The sequence below is a fragment of the Brachyistius frenatus genome, unplaced genomic scaffold, assembly GCF_029030835.1.
Source record: "Brachyistius frenatus isolate BFR_SWC_R1_liver_20210118 unplaced genomic scaffold, ASM2903083v1 Contig_32, whole genome shotgun sequence".
NCBI lineage: Eukaryota > Metazoa > Chordata > Actinopteri > Embiotocidae > Brachyistius > Brachyistius frenatus.
Window position 1 is genome coordinate 920,640 of NW_027210631.1, and position 19,905 is coordinate 940,544.

The 19,905-nt window shown below is 41.1% G+C and overlaps 1 protein-coding gene across 8 annotated transcripts in view; it reads right to left on the reverse strand.

Moving 5' to 3' along the window:
• Positions 1 to 19,905, reverse strand: part of LOC138621741 (ELKS/Rab6-interacting/CAST family member 1-like) — a 132,759-nt gene that overhangs the window by 9,608 nt on the left and 103,246 nt on the right. For 5 of the 8 annotated variants that reach the window (XM_069699987.1, XM_069699988.1, XM_069699986.1 and 2 more), the window contains 2 exons: positions 18,458 to 18,565; positions 11,388 to 11,573 (listed from right to left, as the gene is read on the reverse strand). In XM_069699987.1, coding sequence (XP_069556088.1) covers positions 11,388 to 11,573; positions 18,458 to 18,565 — 294 coding nt within the window. Of the gene's footprint in view, positions 1 to 11,387; positions 11,574 to 18,112; positions 18,191 to 18,457; positions 18,566 to 19,905 lie in introns of those variants that run through there. The other 3 variants (XR_011310958.1, XR_011310960.1, XR_011310959.1) reach the window with 1 other exon arrangement.

Consider the following 19,905-nt stretch of genomic DNA (forward strand, 5'->3'; position numbering starts at 1 on the left):
GTGTGTTGTGTGTCTGTGTTGTGTGTGTGTGTGTGTGTGTGTGTGTGTGTGTGTGTGTGTGTGTGTGTGTGTGTGTGTGTGTGTGTGTGTGTGTGTGTGTGTGTGTGTGTGTGTGTGTGTGTGTGTGTGTGTGTGAGCTCCGTCCAGTGCAGTTGTAGTCCAGGCAGATCGGCTAATAACGCAGGCTAACGAGCTGCAGTGGGAATAAAGCCTGAGGACTTGTACTTAAAACTGTTCCTGGAGGACTACCATAGACTTCAAGCACTAAAATCTCTGAAGAAAAATTCAAGGGAAGTGTGTTTTGTAGGCAATTCAATATCAGTAATTTTAATAGGTTATTTAATCAGCCAAATTGACTATAAGAACATATTTATATTTACAGGCTTAGAGACTGGGTGGAGGTATTTAAGAGGAGGGGAAGGAGGATTAAACACACCCTCCATCCTACAGAGGTGCTCGTGAGTATATGTGCGGTAACTACAGGGGGAGACTTTCAGAGGGAACAGAGCCTGCAAAGCATATAAACAGGATTTAAACCTTAAACTGGCCCTGGAGGAGCAACTATACGAGGCTGGACTCAGAGCACTAATGGCTGCAGAAATAAACAGCAGAAACAGACTGCAGCATTGACTGCATCCACTGTAGGTGTAACCTCCCTGTAGGCCAATCTGAAGAGAAGGAAGAAATTTAGTTTGAACTAATTCACCGTGTTCAGGTGGTACAGAATAGTTTTTTTTTGGTTTGGTTTTTGTTAATCAAATGGGAACGATGCTGTAAATCCATTTTACAAAATGCAATGTTCAGGTGCACCAAAAGAAAGACTGAGGTGGCTTTTCAAAATTCTCCCCAAAACAAGAAAGATGTGAAGTAAGCTCGGGAGGGTCAAAAACTGGGCAATTTATCTGAAAATACTTAAAAATCTTGAGAGTCCAAAAGCAATTTACTTCACATTAGACAAATGCTAAGATGGCATGTGTGATCTGTGGCCACTGATCAAATCCTGGAAGGCAGCTGAGGGAAACATGATCATACATATGAGTTGCACTCGCAGGTCCTTTTATGCAACATCGTCAATGTTTTCAAACCAATAAAGTTTCCCTTTTAATATTGTTTGATAATGAACTAGAAAAAAAATGGTAATGGTATGATTTTTATGATTAAATTTGTTTTGCTAATCACTTTGAAATTGCAATTTCTTTACAACTAACCTACCTACACACACACACACGCGCACGCACACACACACGCACGCACGCACGCACACACACACACACACACACACACACACACACACACACACACACACACACACACACACACATACATACACTGTTTGAAGTACCTGTAGAAAAACATTATCCATTTATTTTTCTTTTCTTACAGAAAAAACTCGAGTTCCTCATGTTTTCCAAATGGGACACATGTTGACCACATGTTGCAACATATGACAACATATTTGCCATATATGGCAAATATGTGGAAAGTTTTTTACATTGAAATCCACAAATGTTTTTCATGTTACGCCATGAAAATGTTCCAAAACCACATGTTTCCCATTGGGCAAATCACATGTTTCACATGTGCACCATCACATATGATCATATGAGTTTTTGCACATGTGAAACTCATTAATTTTGTTCTGCTCTGCAAAGAGTCAACTCTCCCACAGCCTTAAAAAAATGCAGACTCTTCATGTGCCCTTGTGAATGTCCGGTTGCATAACGTAACGTATGACATTTCTACGGCTTAGACCGTCTCCAATTAACTGTTCCACCGAAATTTGTTAGGTGTTTGTAAAAGTCAGAATGGTTTTACGGCTGTGCTGATATGAATTCCTCCAGCATGGCCATGTGGCGTTAAAAGAAACTGGAATTCGCTGAAGGAAACGTCTGCAGCAATAACGCCGGAGAGACGCGTGAAGCTGGACTTCCACAATGGCTGCCATTGTGACGAACTCAGAGGCTGCAGATAGAAACCAGGGAAGTGTGAGAATGGAAAGCAGGTTTCTCTTTGTGTGTTCATTAAAGTCTTTGGCCTTCACCTGTCACCATCACCAGCTTGTCTTACCATTACTGACAACAGAGGAAAAAGAGAGGTGGAAAAAAAATTGAAAGAAAAGGGGGCAGAAGACTGATCAAGAGTGAGCGACAATTCGAGAGGAAATATGGAGTGAGAGTAACGGAGCTAAAAATATTGAAAAGAATAGAGACGACAGAAGAGGAGGAGGGGATGGAGAAAGTGATGACCAGAAACGGGGAGAGATCACGGGTGAAAGAAGTGAACGACAGGGGGAAAAAAAAGAAAAGACAAATGCATGTAAAAAGAGGTCGACTGGTAAAGCCATTAAGCCTGGATTCCATAAATCTGCATAAAAACCAGCAGTTTGTCTGTAATGACCAGCGAAGGCCAATGTGTGTGTGTGTGTGTGTGTGTGTGTGTGTGTGTGTGTGTGTGTGTGTGTGTGTGTGTGTGTGTGTGTGTGTGTGTGCGAAATGGGTACTGAGGGTCGCACACGTGTGTGGGTGCGTCTGACTGTCTCTTCTTTTGTCTGAGTTTCTGAGTGTGTGTATTTGCTTTGAACTTGTATTACTGACAGTCTGAGGACACGAATGCGTTCACACACTTTATTTTAGCGACAAAATGCCACATTTATAACACAATATAAATGATTTAACTTTAGTTCTGAGGACCAGTTCAAGGTTGTCGATAAGGTTAGTGTTAGACATGAACTGGTTATGGTTGAGGTCACAGTTTGGCTGTCTTAAATGAATGGAAGTCAATGGATGATCCTGACAAGGATAGCTGTGCGAGGGAGCGTGTGTGTGTGTGTGTGTGTGTGTGTGTGTGTGTATGTGTGTGTGTTTAAGTGTGTGCGTGCGTGTAATGGTCGTCGAGGACCTCTGTGTCATATTTAGAGAGAAAACAATCATCCTTGGAGCAGGAAGCAGAGCTGCCTAATGAAAGCCGAGAGAGACCCCCGACCACAACGCAGCACAAATGGATGGTCTGAATGTGCTCAACACAACCTCCAATCCTCTCTGCTCCTCTGCCACCGCCTCCTCCTCCGTCTTCTCTACTCCAGTCTTACAGTTTCATTTTCTCACGGACAAAAGCATCTTAATTTGAAATACCAAAAGGTAAAAAGAGCTAAAAGAGCTCAGTCCATGTGAAAACAGAAGTCAAATGTCTTCACAAGAGAATTACAAGTCAAAGCTGATGTCTTTGCAAAGCTGTATTCAGTGGGTTTTTTTTTTTTTTATTTTTTTAATCTATTAGAGACAAAGTCCTTTCAGTGCGCAGACGTAATCATTAAATATTTAAGCTGTGTGGCCATAGAAGGCGTGGCACTGTCTGACTTATTATTTTATTGACAGAGGATTTTACCAGACCAAAACGAAGACCAGACCAAGGCTACTTCATGTTCTCCAGATCGTTGTGCCAGCAAAGCTTGTGTGGGTCCAAGTGACGTAAATGTTGTCATCTGCCAAAGTCTGCGAGGCGTCCAAGGGCAGATTCCACACCTTTATAATTCATCATTTAAACAATACAAGGACACAAACCTGCTGTGTGCGCCCGCTGCGCTCGACACGAAGGTAACAAACTACGGTTTGCGTCTGCGTCGCAGACAAGACGCGCATCCCAAAACTGTCGTATGCGCCCATGCTCAAAGTCCGCAACAGAAAGCACACAGAGATGCAGAAACCACAAATAAGCCTTAAATATGTCTCTTTTTTTTTCCCAACACTCAAGTCAAGTCTATTCTGCAGGGTGCTACTTCTCAACTAAGTCAGGTCGAAAGTAGGTCATTCTGATAAATCAAGTCTGACTCAAGTTCAAACATCAACTCAAGGCTACAGCTCCGAGGATAAATAAAAACATGATACATGCAACCGCAACGGAGCGATCATAGACACTTTCACACTAAACTATGATGAATGGCTTGGCCAGCAAAGACAGGCAGGCCAGTAGACAGAAACAACAGTTACAGTCAGAAACTCTCACCCACGGCTCCACAGACAGACGATCACAGCCCTAAATACACTTTTTTTTCTTTTTTTTTTATCCCAACGGATGCTTAATTTCCACAGACACCCACATGTACTCAACTGGACTAGTACTACCATTGTCAGACTGGAATTAGATTCTGCATTATCAGCTGTGATGTTTAAGTTGCAGCTCTGCCCTGTCCTGTTTTTGTACGTCCTGTCAATCAAAATTCACCCAGTCAGTGACCTTGACAGCGTGACGGGTTCCTCACACTGTTGTTGTCAGTCTGAGAAAAGGGCACGAATTTGCTGAAGGGCATCAGGGTGTAGAGCTGAACAAACAATGATAGTGTGTTTGAAACCTAAAGTCTTTTATTTTCTATGTAAGTCAAGGCAGGCTTTGTCTGAAGAGCCCTTTATAGTAGCGTTTCTGATTTTTTTTGTGCAGACATAACTTTGCCATGATGTCAAAAATTTAGTTAAAGCAGCCTAAATGTAAAAAACAGACAGCTCCACCTCTGACCACAGATAAGAACGACTATTGTACTGTACTTAAAACTGTCAATTTCACTGCTATTATCGCCACATAAGAGCCTCACAGTCTGCTCTGGTTTTCTCTTCTCTTCTGTTTTTTTCACACTGGAAGTTTGTTATAAAGTCATCTGAGTCCCTTTAGTCGACTTTCCAGCTGCGAGGCCTTGGAAACCTCTCAGATACCTTTGTCGTACAATTTTGGACAACTTTAAAAAGCTTGTACGCATTCTCTTCGACTCAGTTTTTATTTGGAGATTACACTGGAACAACAATGACATCTGAAGTCTGTAATTGTTGCGGTGTTTTCTTTCATTACATCGACTTGTAGAGTTGTAAATATGCGGACTGGGTTTTCATGAGGTTTCTCCAGTTTGAGTTGGCGCGGAAACACTCGCAGTCACTCACTGGGAGCTGTTTAAGTTTTAGCAGATAGAGAGTCATGGGCTGACAATTCATACTGGATTCATAGCGATACAATGTCCAACTCAGCCAATAACACTTAATACATTTTTTTTTACTGCGCCATACACACACACAAATGTGCAGATTAAAGACTCAAACAGACTCGCACACACATTTTCTCCTCGTTTCTCGTACGCACAACGCATAAACTTTGTCTTGACAGCTCCTCCAAATCATCAAACAGATACACAAACGCCGATACACACACAAACAGACAGTCGTTATACCTTCACACTTCAGGACAGGAAGGGAGACAGAGGCCAGAGACAGGGAGAGAGACTTCCTGTGTGTGTGGAAGATTACGATGCCAGTTCTCTTCAGTGCTCATTAGAGACGTCATTGAGCCATAAAGGTTATTATTATGACTATGGCACAGAAAACAGCTCTTTCGGTTAAACCTCGCTTTTGGAATCAGTTTTTACTTTTGTAGTTCAGCTGAGGTTGACGAGAGAGACCGAAACAAACACGCAGGAACAGAAGAACAAAAAAACAAAATGTCTTCAGCATCTATTGGTTGGACTCAACACACTACAGCACTGAGACTGGGTGAGACGTGGCATGTAAGGACTGACCTGGACTAATGTTAGATCAAACTAGTTTTACACCTTCACAGTGGATACAATGGGGGGCTCCGTCATCCAAACATCACTTCAAATAATAAAGGCTGCATTTGCAAACCTCTTGTAATCAGCTCAGATAAGTGTAAATGAAGCAAACGGAGGTACCTTGGAATGTTTAATCATTATTTCAATCTTAGTCTTCTTAATCTTTTGTTTTTTTCCCATCTGGTTGCATTTGATTCATTATTCTGCCACAAGTAGTTTCAGCTGAATTTTTGTTGACAACGACTGGCCCAGATCTACAGCAGCTCCAGATTAACAAAAGGTCAATCCGCACTGTGGTTAGAAGTATTTTTGCCGTCTTTCAGCACAAATCTCACAGAATAAATACACTTTCAATGTATAAAAAGTCATCAATTTAAACTGACTTCAAGAAATGTGTAAGACATGCACCACACTGTGAAATTAAAAGTATTAACACAAACGAATGAAAGCGGAAACAATACTTTGAACTGTTGTATTGGTCAACAGACGGATTAAAACATTTCAACATTATTCTAACATAACAAATCTGCTCACTAATGTGGTTTTTGTAGTAAGATTATATTTTCTATTTTGGTCGCCAAGTCTGTGTGTCTCTGTTTGTCTTGTGTGTTGTATCCTACTGGGAAGCAAATCTTCTGTTCTGTTACATCTGCTGTGGAAATATAATCCACAAATGTGAAGGAAAATATTATTTTCATGTTAAAATTATACTTTTATAGAAGTTCTGGGAGGCTGATTAACTGTGTTAGAGGACGGGGTAGTGCGTAATAACAAGGTCGTCTTATGAGAGCCGGGTTCCTTCGTCGGCTCCAGCATAGAGGAAAGTTACATCAGATGCCGTGATAGTAAAAGTTTCTAGCTTGTGACACGTTACAGAAGCGCACTGTCAGGTATACAAGCCTCCAGTGGTCACTTATGATTCCTGTGCATTCATGTTAATGCATGTGTGGGAGCGAGATATGGAGGTTTTCCATGTGTGTGTGTGAGTTTGTGCCTGCGTCCATGTGTGTTTTACATGCTATTTTAGTGTGATCCTAATGGCTTTACAGAGTGCCAGGCATTTTAACAGAGCCAGGGAGAGGCTTGTAAAACACACACACACTCACCACAAGACAGAGAGGAGAGGCTGGCACACGGGAACATGGTGGTCTGGAGGGAGTCTGTGTGTGTGTGTGTGTGTGTGTGTGTGTGTGTGTGTGTGTGCGCGCATTAAGAGGGTCAGCCAGGGTGATGGCGACACATGATGAAGGAAAACGAGAAACACCGGCCGCAATGAAAGACTGGCAGTGTGTGTCTGTGATTGTGTGTAGGCAGGGTCGAGGTTGAAAAAGAAACGCATGGCGCCAAGTGGCACTGCCTGGGTACGAGTGGGTTTGAAGAGAGGGGAGGGAGGGAGACGCAGAAGGATTCAAACTGTGATGTTGTTAAGGGAAACATCCCACCAGAAACAGAATAACTAGTGAGTGTTTTAAAACCTCACCAGCTCCTACAGCGGCACTGACACAGAGCAAGTGAGAGGAAGAGGTAGTGGTAAAGGAAAAAATAAGGAAAAGAGGAAAAACAGAAGCCCAAAGAAAGAAGAGAGCTGCGAGAGCGGTGGCAGAAACGGACGAGAAAGAGATGAACGAACACAAAGAAAGAAAAGTTGAGGGAGTTTTCACCCAAAAGCCAAAACCTCAGAGTAAAACATGGGTCCTGCAATTAAGCGATTATTTTCAGCCAGATTCGACCAGAAAATTCGATGAGGATTCTTTCAAATTATGCCTTTTAGCTTTATCTCTAATTTTGTAGTCTCGCAATTCCTGAGAACAAGCAGGAATGTCACTGAAACTATTTTTTTTAATCTTAAATAGACACAACTACACTTTGAAGCACTGAAGGAATATATAGTGTGTTTTAACCCATTTACTGGCAATAGCATGCTCTTTTGTTACAGTTTTAAATTTCTTAATCATACAATAAGAGTTTTAGACTCTACACATTCCTGTCTTTCAGCAGTTCACTCGTTTCATTCACCTGTTATGTTGCATGTTACTTTGCATGCCAATGCGGTAAAGACTCTCCAGTCTAATAACTGTAGACGCTGTCATCAGAAACAAAATGAAGTGTCTATATCTGCATTATATGCTCGACGAGGCTGTAAGTAGTCACATCAGTGCACTGAGCAACACACTAACATGCTATTTGTAACACTGTTGAGTATATTTAGAGGTCAACGTGGGCCATATTCAGCATCTTAGTTGTTGAGATACTTAAAACGATCTTCCCGAGGAAAAGTCAGAGGATCACCATCGTTATTCAAAGTCGTTTTCTGGAAACAAAGAAAGTCTAAACTAAATTTTGTAACAGTCTATTTACTGGATGACCACTCAACATGATATCCTCACATACAGAACTGTTTTCAAGTGAAGTAAACCACCGTCCTGTTGGAGAGGTCAGAGAATAGGGAGGAAACACTGAGAGGACCACAGCAAACAACCAATCATGGGATGCTATCGTTATCCTGACAGAAGTCACACATCACCAGGATATAAAAATCTATAATAATAAAAAAAAAAAGAGGCTGGCTTTCACGAATAAAGACTGTTTGGGTGTGTTTTGTTTACAGCACAAAAATAAATAATCAGCTTCTGCAGAAGGCGAGAAAGCAACACAAAACCACGGCTGAACAAAGCTTCAGCTCGACGGACAATAACAGGCTGTGTGACTGCATGAAAAACAAAACAAACATGAACAGTTCCCTCTGGACAAACAGGGAAGAGCTAACAAACTCCATGTCTTTTATCTCAGATTTGAGACAGAGGACATTTCTCTGAGGCCCTGGACTCTATTCCACCTAATGATGTCTCAAACAGGCTGAGAGCAGAGACACACTTCTGTAGGCTGAGCGATAAGAGGTTCAGACAGTCTGTCCACCTTCCTCCTGAAAACATGCTCAGAGGAACTCACTGCTGCACGGTGCCATGATTTTTAACAAAGTCCAAAATCATTCCTGTGCCTAAAAAAACATGCCCATCTGAGAAGAAGGATTTGAAACCTGGAGCTTTGCAACGTGTTGTAATGAAGTGCTATAAAAGGGTAAAAGACAGCTGTTGACCCAGTTCACTTTGCTCACAGGCAGAGGTGGAGTACGGCGGATGCTGTCACCAGTGTGATCCCCCGAATCAGTAAAGATCTAAGACCCTAAGGCCCGTGCGTGTGCTCTACTTTTTGATTGCAGCTCAGCTTTTAGTAAACTTCAGCCTCACTTGCTTTTGTTAGTGCCATCTCCGTTTCCATGGCAATACATGGGGCGAATGACTAACAAGTGGAAAACAATCAGTCGCGTTAGCAGGCTCTTATGTAATGTATGCAATATTTACTACTCCAGCAAGTAGGCCGACCGCTTGTAACAACGTGGCAACAGAGACTATTTCTAGTTCGTTTTAATGCTTTCTCAAACTGAATAAATACAGCACATAGAAACACAAAACTGATCTGCTAGCTGAAACTTGTTGTAACCGAGATATCGGCTAGAAATAAGTAATCCAAGGACTCGCGTATTTTTAAGACAGTTAGGGCCGTGTCACCCGCGCACTGGACTGGGGTCAAGTGAGCTGTAATGCGTTAAAATCCAGTCAAGCCGGCTGCCGCTTGGATTTGAAGTGCGCGACTATCCGTGGTGTTACGGTACGGGTGTGTTCGGAGCAACGAAAAAGGACAAAGAAATACCCGATTTCGCGAAATGGGTCACATTTAATAGACCTATACCAAGTAAAAAGAACATTATACTACATACCATATGAAATTCAATTCTAATTATATATTCCCATTGAGAAGGCGGAGTGATATTTCGAGTGACGAGCAGCTGTTACGGTGATTTGAGCACGTTTCAAATGTTCAGTTGACCGATCAGATCTCTGGGTCACAACTACTTATTGTATATTGAAGGATAATGATCCATCACAAGCTTGTTTCTGAAAATTATCAAGAACTTAAACATATAGGTGGCAGATCAAAAATGGCTGCGACTGATGATGCTGTTTAGGTAAAGCAATAAGATGCCTCACAGTGTGCAAAGATAACTGTGACAACAGCAAAGAAAGACACAATGTTTTACCACTGCAGTGAAATGAATATGTAGAAAACCAGAAAAATAACTAAAGAATCAAAACATTGCAGCCTGCCATGAAAATGGAAATGATTTGTGGTGAATTGGTTTGAATGGTCTGTTTTTTTTCCCCTCATCTGTAAATTTGACTTGGATGTAGCCATGAGCGCAGTTTGGTTCAGATGTATTCAATATTTTTTAAAATGTTTTTATAAATACAAGGTAGGGATGAAATACTGCAGAACACATTTAGTCTTGTTAGATAAGCTTTCACAGCTGCCCACATAATCAGTTTTAATAGAGTATGTTTTTGCTTTTGAAAAAGCAGAGCCCCGGCCACGAGACCACAGAGTACCGTCTGCATTTTTTTTAAATGGAAACAGGCTGATGATGAAAAATACATTTAGTAATTCTATGTCCGTGAAAGTCCCTCAGACCATTTCTTCGATCATTTCAAGTACACGGTGATTAAATGACAACTTCATTTTCTATATTCAACATATATTTAAAGTGACACCAAACCATACAGCGCCATATCTGAAGCACTCGTGCTAAACAGAGACGTTTCCCAGCGTCAAGACACACAATAGGGCTTTCATGAAGACTGTAGGAAACTGGTCGTGCTGTACCCTAACCACACACTCTGTCACACTGCTCTGTGTGTGTGTGTGTGTGTGTCTAAAGTTACGTTTTTCAATGCGTACCACATGTAGCGACCATGTATCGCCTGATATGTTTTCAATATGGAGAAAAACACAGAGAGAAAGACACAGGAAGCCATAGACAGCCACCATTTTTTTATTTTTTTATTCAATAACATACTGTTTATATTGAATATCTGAAAACACAACTGGTTGCCATAATAACGCAGCGACACCCAGGCGAGCAGGTTAGTCGATGTTTGTTCCCCACGCCTCACCTTCTTCGTTCTCTGTGCTCTCCTCCCTCTCAAAGATGACAACTCTTTTGACAGTAAAATATATACACTCCTCTCCCCTCCTTCGCTCTGTACTGTATATGAACCAGCCTTCTTCCTGCTGCCAAAAGCCTGAAGCAGAGTTTACTCCCTGTAAAATAAAACGTCTAAATGCTATTTGTTCCACCGCCAGGCGCTTGTCGTCAGGTGACCTGCTCGAGTAAATCTTTTCAATAATGTCAAAGGCAGTGCCAAAAATCTGCCAAGCCAGCCGGTGTGTGTGTGTGTGTGTGTGTTTAACTACATGGACTTGTGTAGGAGTAGGACACACACACACACACACACACACACACACACACACACACACACACACACACACACACACACACACACACACACACACACACACACACACACACACACACACACACACAGCGAGAACAATCACACAAACTCACGCATGTCATCGCATGCAGTGTGAAAAAGCAAGAACACAAAGACACACACTCAGTGGCCAGTTTTAGAAAATGTTAAATGAGGAGTGACAAAATGTCCTCACGTTTTTCCACATCTGTCAAAAATAGAGCACTCTCTCTTTCACTTACACACTTAAACATGAAAACACACACACACACACACACACACACACACACACACACACACACACACACACACACACACACACACACACACACACACACACACACACACACACACTTTTGAAACTGGGAGAATGACTGATGCATTCATTTTTTTTCAAACACATCTCTCACAATGCACACAAGCCGTCTCACCTGTTCCTGCGTCATGCTGTGCAGCTGCGTATGCCAGGAGGCGGAGTCAGTGCGGTGATAGGCGGGAGGCGGGGCAAAGTCCTTTAATATGATTGGGTCTCGCTCCTGACAAAGGGAAGTCAGGTGGCTGATGTACAGCTTCAGTTTACTGCGATTCTGATTGAGATCCAGGAGAGGAGAGAGAATCTGAGGAAGACAGAACATTTTATTTTTGTTGTTTTGTTTTTTACCGAATACAAAATACCAAAACAAACAAACGAACAAAAACATGCCCATGAAAACTATTTGAACGATATTGCAGAAATATATATATATACATTTTAATACATAAAAATAAGATTCAGACATAAAGGGTGATGAAAGATGAAAACATACATGATAGAAAACAAGATTTGTTGGTACATTTACATTCACAACAGAAAACTGAAAATTAAAATATCTCAATGTACTCACATTTAGTCTTGAGTCTAATTACTCTAAACCCCCGGTAAGATTTCCAATCTAACATATATATCTTCTGTATTTTCTGTTAAGAAATGTTTGACTGTTTCAAATGATAAAATACAAACAAACTCTTAGACGCCTGGTTAGGTATTTATTCACGTCTGTCAAATATATTCCTCAGTATTCAGACCTAGTGAACAAAACTAGGTATTTTGTTCACACAATTATTGTGATGCTTATGTTGAAAGTTGGTGTAATCTAACTTAATATAATAAAAACAGTGGGCTTTACCAGAACTGTTACAGATAGTCAAAGTATTGTGTCTGTGTCGTGGATTATAATTATGAAAAAAGAGAAGGGACTAAATGGGAAAAGGAAAAACAGCTGTTCTTTTTCTGAATGAACACAAATGTAGTCCTCTATTCAACAACTAACAAATTTAGTAAATTTTTAGCACTGATCATACCTGCATTAAAGTTACATAATTGTTCCACACAGTGAACCAAAGGTAACAGCTTTGATGAAGCTGAGAGGAGCTACAAATCTGATTCACTTGTTTAATAGCAGCATTTGTTTCATGGAGTTCGTCTGAGCTTCTGTGTGAGGGAACGAGGGAGAGATGAGCAAAACAGATACACATCCATTCAAGGGGTACGAGACAGGACCCCCCGAGAGACTCACACACACACACACACACACACACACACACACACACACACACACACACACACACACACACACACACACACACACACACACACACACACACACACACACACACACACACACACACAGATAAGACGCACACTTCTCTCCGTGGGGAATACCAGGATTTAAGTTCAGAGGAAGCATGTTAAAACGGCTGTTAGTGTGTGTGTGTGTGTTAAAGTATATTCAATCCCAGCGGCGTCTGTCCGCACCCTGTGCTCATTGTCACTCAGCATACACACACACACGCACGCACGCACGCACACACACACACACACACACACACACACACACACACACACACACACACACACACACACACACACACACACACACACACAGAGAGAGACAGACACACACACACACACACAGCCACACAACTGGATTCTCAGCACAGAAACATCAGTCTGTCTCTGTCTGAACGCCACCTCCTCTTCAACATGCTGCTCTCTCCACTATTTAGATAGAAGAATAGAACATTTCCATGTGAGGAAGTCTTCAGCTTTGATTTGACATTAAATGTGAGGTTAGACGTCGATATAAAACATTAGTCTCTGATTTGTTGGCAGCTGCTCTTCAGAAGTGTGCATGAGAAAACCTCAAGCACAGTTTTGGTCAGCAGTGCTCTAAATGATTGAGCATCTTAAACTGTAAGTCGCCGTAGCAACCAAACTAATGTAAAGTACGTCAAACTTTAGTCATGCAATAAAATGCTCTGTGTCAGTGTTTTACATTAATATGGATCAATATTACTGCTGCATATGTATGCTGCATTTTACTGCTGTAGTTGTTTTAGGTCGTTCTTATTTCAAGTATTTCACGTAATGTTGGTTAGTTTAATCAACAGTAATACATCATATTTTGTAAGATTATTGTATGCTTGTATTGTTTCTGTTTTATAAGAACCATATATTTCTAAAAAGTTAAAACCAGATGTTTTTTTTTTTTAGCAGTTTCTTTATCTTAAAAAGTATAATTTTTTTCAACCGCAAAGAACAATTAATCCTTCACATTATCATAAAAATTCAAAGTCATAAAATGTGGTTTTCATGGGACAGGAATGGTCGGAAAACAGCCATCTTAAAAGAATGTAACTAAAGTTGTCAGAAAAATGTAGTGGAGTAAAAATATTTACCTCTGAAATGTGGTGCAGTGGAGATATAAAGATGCATAAAATGGAAATACGCAAGTGAAGTAGAATTTGTACGTAAGTAAAGGACTTGAGTAAATGTTCTTATCCAGCACTGGTTTCATGCCATCTTAAGTCACTGATGAAACCAATATGCATATGTTAAATGAGTGGACAACAATCAGAGTCCATATAGAAAAGGTAAAATTATAAAACATAAATATTGTCAGAAATAAATATATAATAATAGACTTTGTGGTGCGAAGGCCTTCACCTCCACCTTTGTATATTTTTCTTACATTGTTGCTTACATGCTGTATTTTCTCCACCCCTGATGCTCTCTCCTGTTCGCCTGTCGTATCCATAACAACTAATGTGATAACCGAAAAGCAGGAAATCCTACTGTCCCGGGAACATAGCTTTTGCATATTTTACTATACTATAAAAAAAAAAGAACTTTAGATGTCACTTGAACAAACATTGACAGTATTTCAATAAAACATAACGAATAAAACTCCACATATATATTCAGCATGTATTATTTAATAACTCTGTGTTTGAGAATCCTGACAAACAAATGAAAAGAAGTTGATGTGGGCGGATTTTGTGGAAAAAAATAAAATTCTTTGCACGCTTTTCTCCAGCAGCACTGCTGCAACAATAAAAGCTGACATTAAATCAAAGTAACTGTCACTTGTGATTCAGAGTCCTCCCCTTATTTACCGCAAACACAAACACACACACACACACAAACTAAAAGTGTTTTCCAGACCATCTCCAATGTTCACGAGTAACTAAACCCCTTTGTTCCTTACACACACACACACACACACACACACACACACACACACACACACACACACACACACACACACACACACACACACACACACACACACACACACACACACACACACACACACACACACACACACACACACACACACACACACACACATATTCAGGGTCGTTATCAGCATTGTAAATAGCTCTAGTTACAGTATTTTCCAGTGAGGCCCTGCCAGTAGGTTACAGTCCATTACGAAATACATTACTGAACATTTCCCTCCGGAGGAGAGAGGGAGGCAGATGGAGGAGGAAGGAGAAGCAAACAGAGCAAAAATGATGGAGTTCAAGGCTGCTGGGATCCTACACTTTCAGCATTTCACAACATCTCGGTGGCTCTGAGCCGTGATGGACGCTGACGGTGGCAACGCAACCTCGACTGATATGCCACACAGACAATATGGGAACACTTTTCCCCAAACCTGGCTTTTTATGCTCAAAAAACACACGAAACATATGTGCAACAGCTGTTCTCTCACACTTTCTAATTCATAGTATTCTGTCATGAATGTTTAAAAAAAAACCACTGTCCACACTTTCCAGACCTGCGGGGAAGCTCAGTGGATCCAATATGAGACAAATGAGAAACAGACAGAGAGAATGGAAGGAATGAGGAAAATATAAAGAAGACATTTAGGGAGAAATAACGACAGCGGTGATTTCTTTTCTGTATTAAACAGAAAAATATGACTGAGGAATAATAATAAAAACAGACACCTCTTTGCAGGACTTTCAATTCAGCGATTTTATTAAGGGACACAGCATCGATGCACCTACGTGTTTTTCATGTTTGACATAGCCTGCAACAGTCAATATATGCAGTGTGTGTGGTTAATGAGTCCGCAGAGCTTTCCAGTATCTTACTGTACTGTGAAATAATCCCAGCGGAGGCATAATTTTATACGGCACCGTGAGTCACTGTGTGTTTGTGGCCGCTTTATGAGCCTCCCATGCCTGCTGACCAGGTTCTTACTGTACTATGAAAGAGCTCCAAAGAGAGACATTCGGCCGGCCTCCCTGACCGGCTGCATCTTAAAAAAATTTAAAAAAAAAACTTCTATGGACACATTATACGGCAAAATCAGGACTTTTCTTTCTCCGCGGAAGCCTCGAAAAGAAACTAAGTGAACAAAATCAATAGTGAATGTTGGATTTCACTGCAGAACATTTTGACAGTGTTTGAGTCACAGTAACGTGACAAATAAAGTCATTACTGGATGATCTCTTACACCGCCAAGACAATGGATCATGCAGTCATAAAACTGCTCTGACATCCTTGGTCCATCCTGAACAGGTTACCACTCCATCACAGGGCTAACGCAGAAAGAGAGACAACCATTCACACTCACATTCACACCTTTGTGTCAACTGAGAATCACCAGTTGACCTAACATGCGTGTCTTTGGACTGTGGGAGGAAGCCGGAGTACCCGGAGAGAACCCGGGAGAACACAGGTGAGAATGTGCAAACGCCACACAGAAAGCCCCCAGCCGAGGTTTGAACCCGGCAGACAGTACTAACCACTGCACACCATGCAGTTAAAAAAAAAAAAAATTTGTGTATAAAAGTGCAAAAGTACAAAATATTAATCACACAAAAGAAAATTCTGTAGCCTTGTCTTTGTATTCTGACACGTTATGAATAAACCACGTTACTGGTTCTGAAAACGAACTCTAACGCTATGAATAATGCAATGTCATGTAAAAGTTTAATGTTTTTGGTTAAAATCAGAACGAGAAATGGATTTTTTTATGTTAAAACTTGGGAAAAACATCATTGAATTATTCTCCATGTCAGGTCATTTATCCCCAAACCAGAATACTGAACTACTTTATAGAAATACAAATTTTGTCATTTTCTTATTACTGATGCATCAAACACAACTGAAGCTCATTGAAACTGCAAAACTACTATAAAATGGTTGGTGTGTGTTCAGACTGTTCGCCTGTGTTTCTCTGCTGCCTCTGAAGCATTAAACTCTCATACTATAGCACAGGATCTCCTCACTGAAGACACACAATCACTCCCTGTTTGGATGAAATGTGCTGTGGCAAATTACCCACCTGACACATCTAGAGGAGAGTGTGTGTGTGTGTGTGTGTAACTTCTGATGCAGACAGAAAGAAGAAGAGATGGTGTATCAGTTGTGTGCTGACCTGCCTCTCTCAGCGAGGAGGTGCTAACTCAAATTAATAACCAGGGTCACATTTAGATCCGATGGTGAACCTTTAGCATCCCGGTGGAAAATCCCTCTGGAGGAACTGAGCTGCAGTAAAAGCAGCATGTGCTACTCTTACGTGGTGCTGCCAGTGTGCGGTGCTCTCAGTAGATTCAACTAATGCAGACTGAACTTATCAGAGACTTTTCAACGTCACGTTGTTTCAGAATTTCTACATACTTCCAATTTACTTGTTTAAAGAACTCTACAGGAAAAAAAATGAAACATGTAGATTTGCATTAGTAAAGCAGGAATAAAGTGATTTTTTTTTCTGACTGTAGAGACTGATTTGTAGCAGTGTACTTTTTGTTCTTGCTCGACTTGAAGTTGTCATGCATCTGTGATCAATAAACCCTGGCCCTTTAAAAAACTGGAAACCCCCTATTGTATAAATAAAAAAAACGTAGAGGAGCAGGTTCAAAGGAGAGCTTCCTCTTAGCATTCTTAAAAAAGTACTTTATACGTCACAATTTGGCGCAGCTCTCCAAAATCACCATCACTGCCACCCCCACATAGTTTTATAGGACACACAAATTGCCATAGGACAGAATAACACCGCAAGTGTCGGCTGATTCAATATTACAATCTGCCAAACGTCTCCCTAATTCACACGATTCTATAGTAACACGACGCAGACACCAAAAGAAGAGGCTACCAATAACGAAGCCTGAGCAACACTGAGTGTGTGCAGATGTTATCTTTACTCAAAGCCACAAGATCATACCAGCTACACATACAGTACACTACCAAGACCATTGACCACGCAATAAACCCTCCACAACCTACCTCTGCCGGAAGCACCTTTATTTCCCAGTGCCTACCTTCACTGAACACGCTAAAAGTAGAAATCAAAAAATAATACAGTCAAGATAGAGATCAAAATGATTGACATGTAAAGTTCCCAATATGAAAGAAAAACTATAAAAGGAATGACAGAGGCACAAAGGAATCATCCAAGGGATTCATGAAGTCTGAAATAATGTGTGTAAAAAATGGACACACACAAAAATCATAACAAGATAAAGAATTTAAGAAAAACAGGCTGGAAGAAATGATTATCTCATGATACTGAAATAAAATCAATGGATGAATATTGAAAAGATGAAGCTCATGATTCAAGATTTGAATTAGAATTCCTTTTTGATTAAGAAGAGGGGAGAAGAGATAAATGAAAGGAAAAGAGTTTCAAGACTGAAAGTTGATTATAAAATGAATGGAAGCAAACTGACCAAATAAAAAACTCGACAAAAGCACAAATAAAATGAAACGACAAACTCGCGCGAACCACAACGAGACCACAAACTCATGGATGAAACAAATTCAAGAAAAGACGAATGACACATCCAAACAACGTCGGACCCAGATAGAGGAGAAGCTCACCCTTCTGTACAAAATGACGGACTGAGGGTGAGAGAGAAGGCATGTGATTGGCTATGCCCAAATGCCCTCCTCATCATCCTATCGGTTAGTTCAGTCCAGCAGCGGCGGGAGTTCAGAGAGAGCAGGACGTTAGTTTGGCAAAACAAGAACCTTGAGACAGATATTAGTGAGTACAGAACAAGCTGCAGCTGTTGAAAATATTGACAGGTAATATAACAAAACTAAAAAGATAAGAGAAATAAGTAAACATTATACACAAAAATGGAAATGCGACTTGCTGGAAAGTCACTTTAAACATTTGACCATTGTTTTGTGAAGGCTCACTGTCCTGCTCAGACACCCTACCTGGTCTGGGGAGGGCTTGTGATTGTTGGGTTGCTCTGAGCTCGGAGACGTGACCTTCAAATGTTCGTCCTCGTAGTTGTCGGACATCAGCTTCATCCTGTTCTGTGTCTGCAGAGAGAGAAAAAAACAACACGATCTCTTTGATTTCTCTTTTTTATGTACAATTCAGCAACATCGTGATGACATTCACGTTTGAGGGAACAACACGAAACTATGTACAGAGTGTGTGTGTGTGTGTGTGTGTGTGTGTGTGTGTGTGTGTGTGTGTGTGTGTGTGTGTGTGTGTGTGTGTGTGTGTGTGTGTGTGTGTGTGTGTGTGTGTGTGTGAGTGTGTGAGATAAGAGGAAAACCCGAGCCTCAAATTCCTTCAGAAGTTAATTTGCAGAGAGGAAGAACAGAGGAGAGTTTTGGACGACTGCCACGAGCTTCGACTTCCCAAACACACATTTTGTGAGACGGACAGAAAGAAACTGATTTGGAGAAATTTACATTTGAGTTTAAAACACTGGGTTGGCGCTTCTTGTGTTTTGGACATTTTTAAACTGTGCATACGCACATTCATGCAGAAACACACCACACAACCAACCAACCAACCAACCAACACACACACACACACACACACACACACACACACACACACACACACACACACACACACACACACACACACACACACACACACACACACACACACACACACACACACACACACACACACGCCCCTTGACATGCCACCTGTTGTGTAGCTTGTTAACTGGTGCAGAAGATTAAGAGGCTTGTTAACTTGCCACTTGGGGGGGAGATCCATAAAGGCAAATATTAGACTGTACACACACAAAGACCTGCAAATCACTTCAGGTGTCGTGCACACAAAGCGCGCGCACACACATTTAAACAAGCACTCAACACACATTAACATAACGTGTGTGGACGTTTTCCTATTCCTTTCGCTCTATCATGTCTCCCATCTTAGCTCCTCTGATTCCTGCCCTGCTCGTCCCGCTTTCCCCTCCTCTCTCCTCGTCTTGCTACTCCATCTGTTTCACATGTTAGACTTGTACTTGAGCTTTTACAGTAGGCCTGTAAAGAGTGGGGGAGTGAGAGATAAAAAGCGAGGGAGGGAGTCAGTCTAAATCTGTCAGTCTTGTACAATCTAAATCCCCTTAGCCTCTCACTGAGCCCCACAAGGAACAGGGGCTTAAGCAGGCCAGACCGAGGTTTTGTGTGTGTGTGTGTGTGTGTGTGTGTGTGTGTGTGTGTGTGTGTGCGCTTGTGCATGCGTGTTTGACTGAGAGACTGAGAGAAATATGCGAATGCCAACTTTCATATGTGCTTTTTTGAAAGCTAAATGAAAGACTCCTGTTTTAAGAGGGTGCATGTGAGCTGAAGATCTAAAAATGTGTTGCACTCAGTGTCTGTGTGTGTGTGTATGTGTGTGTATATATAAG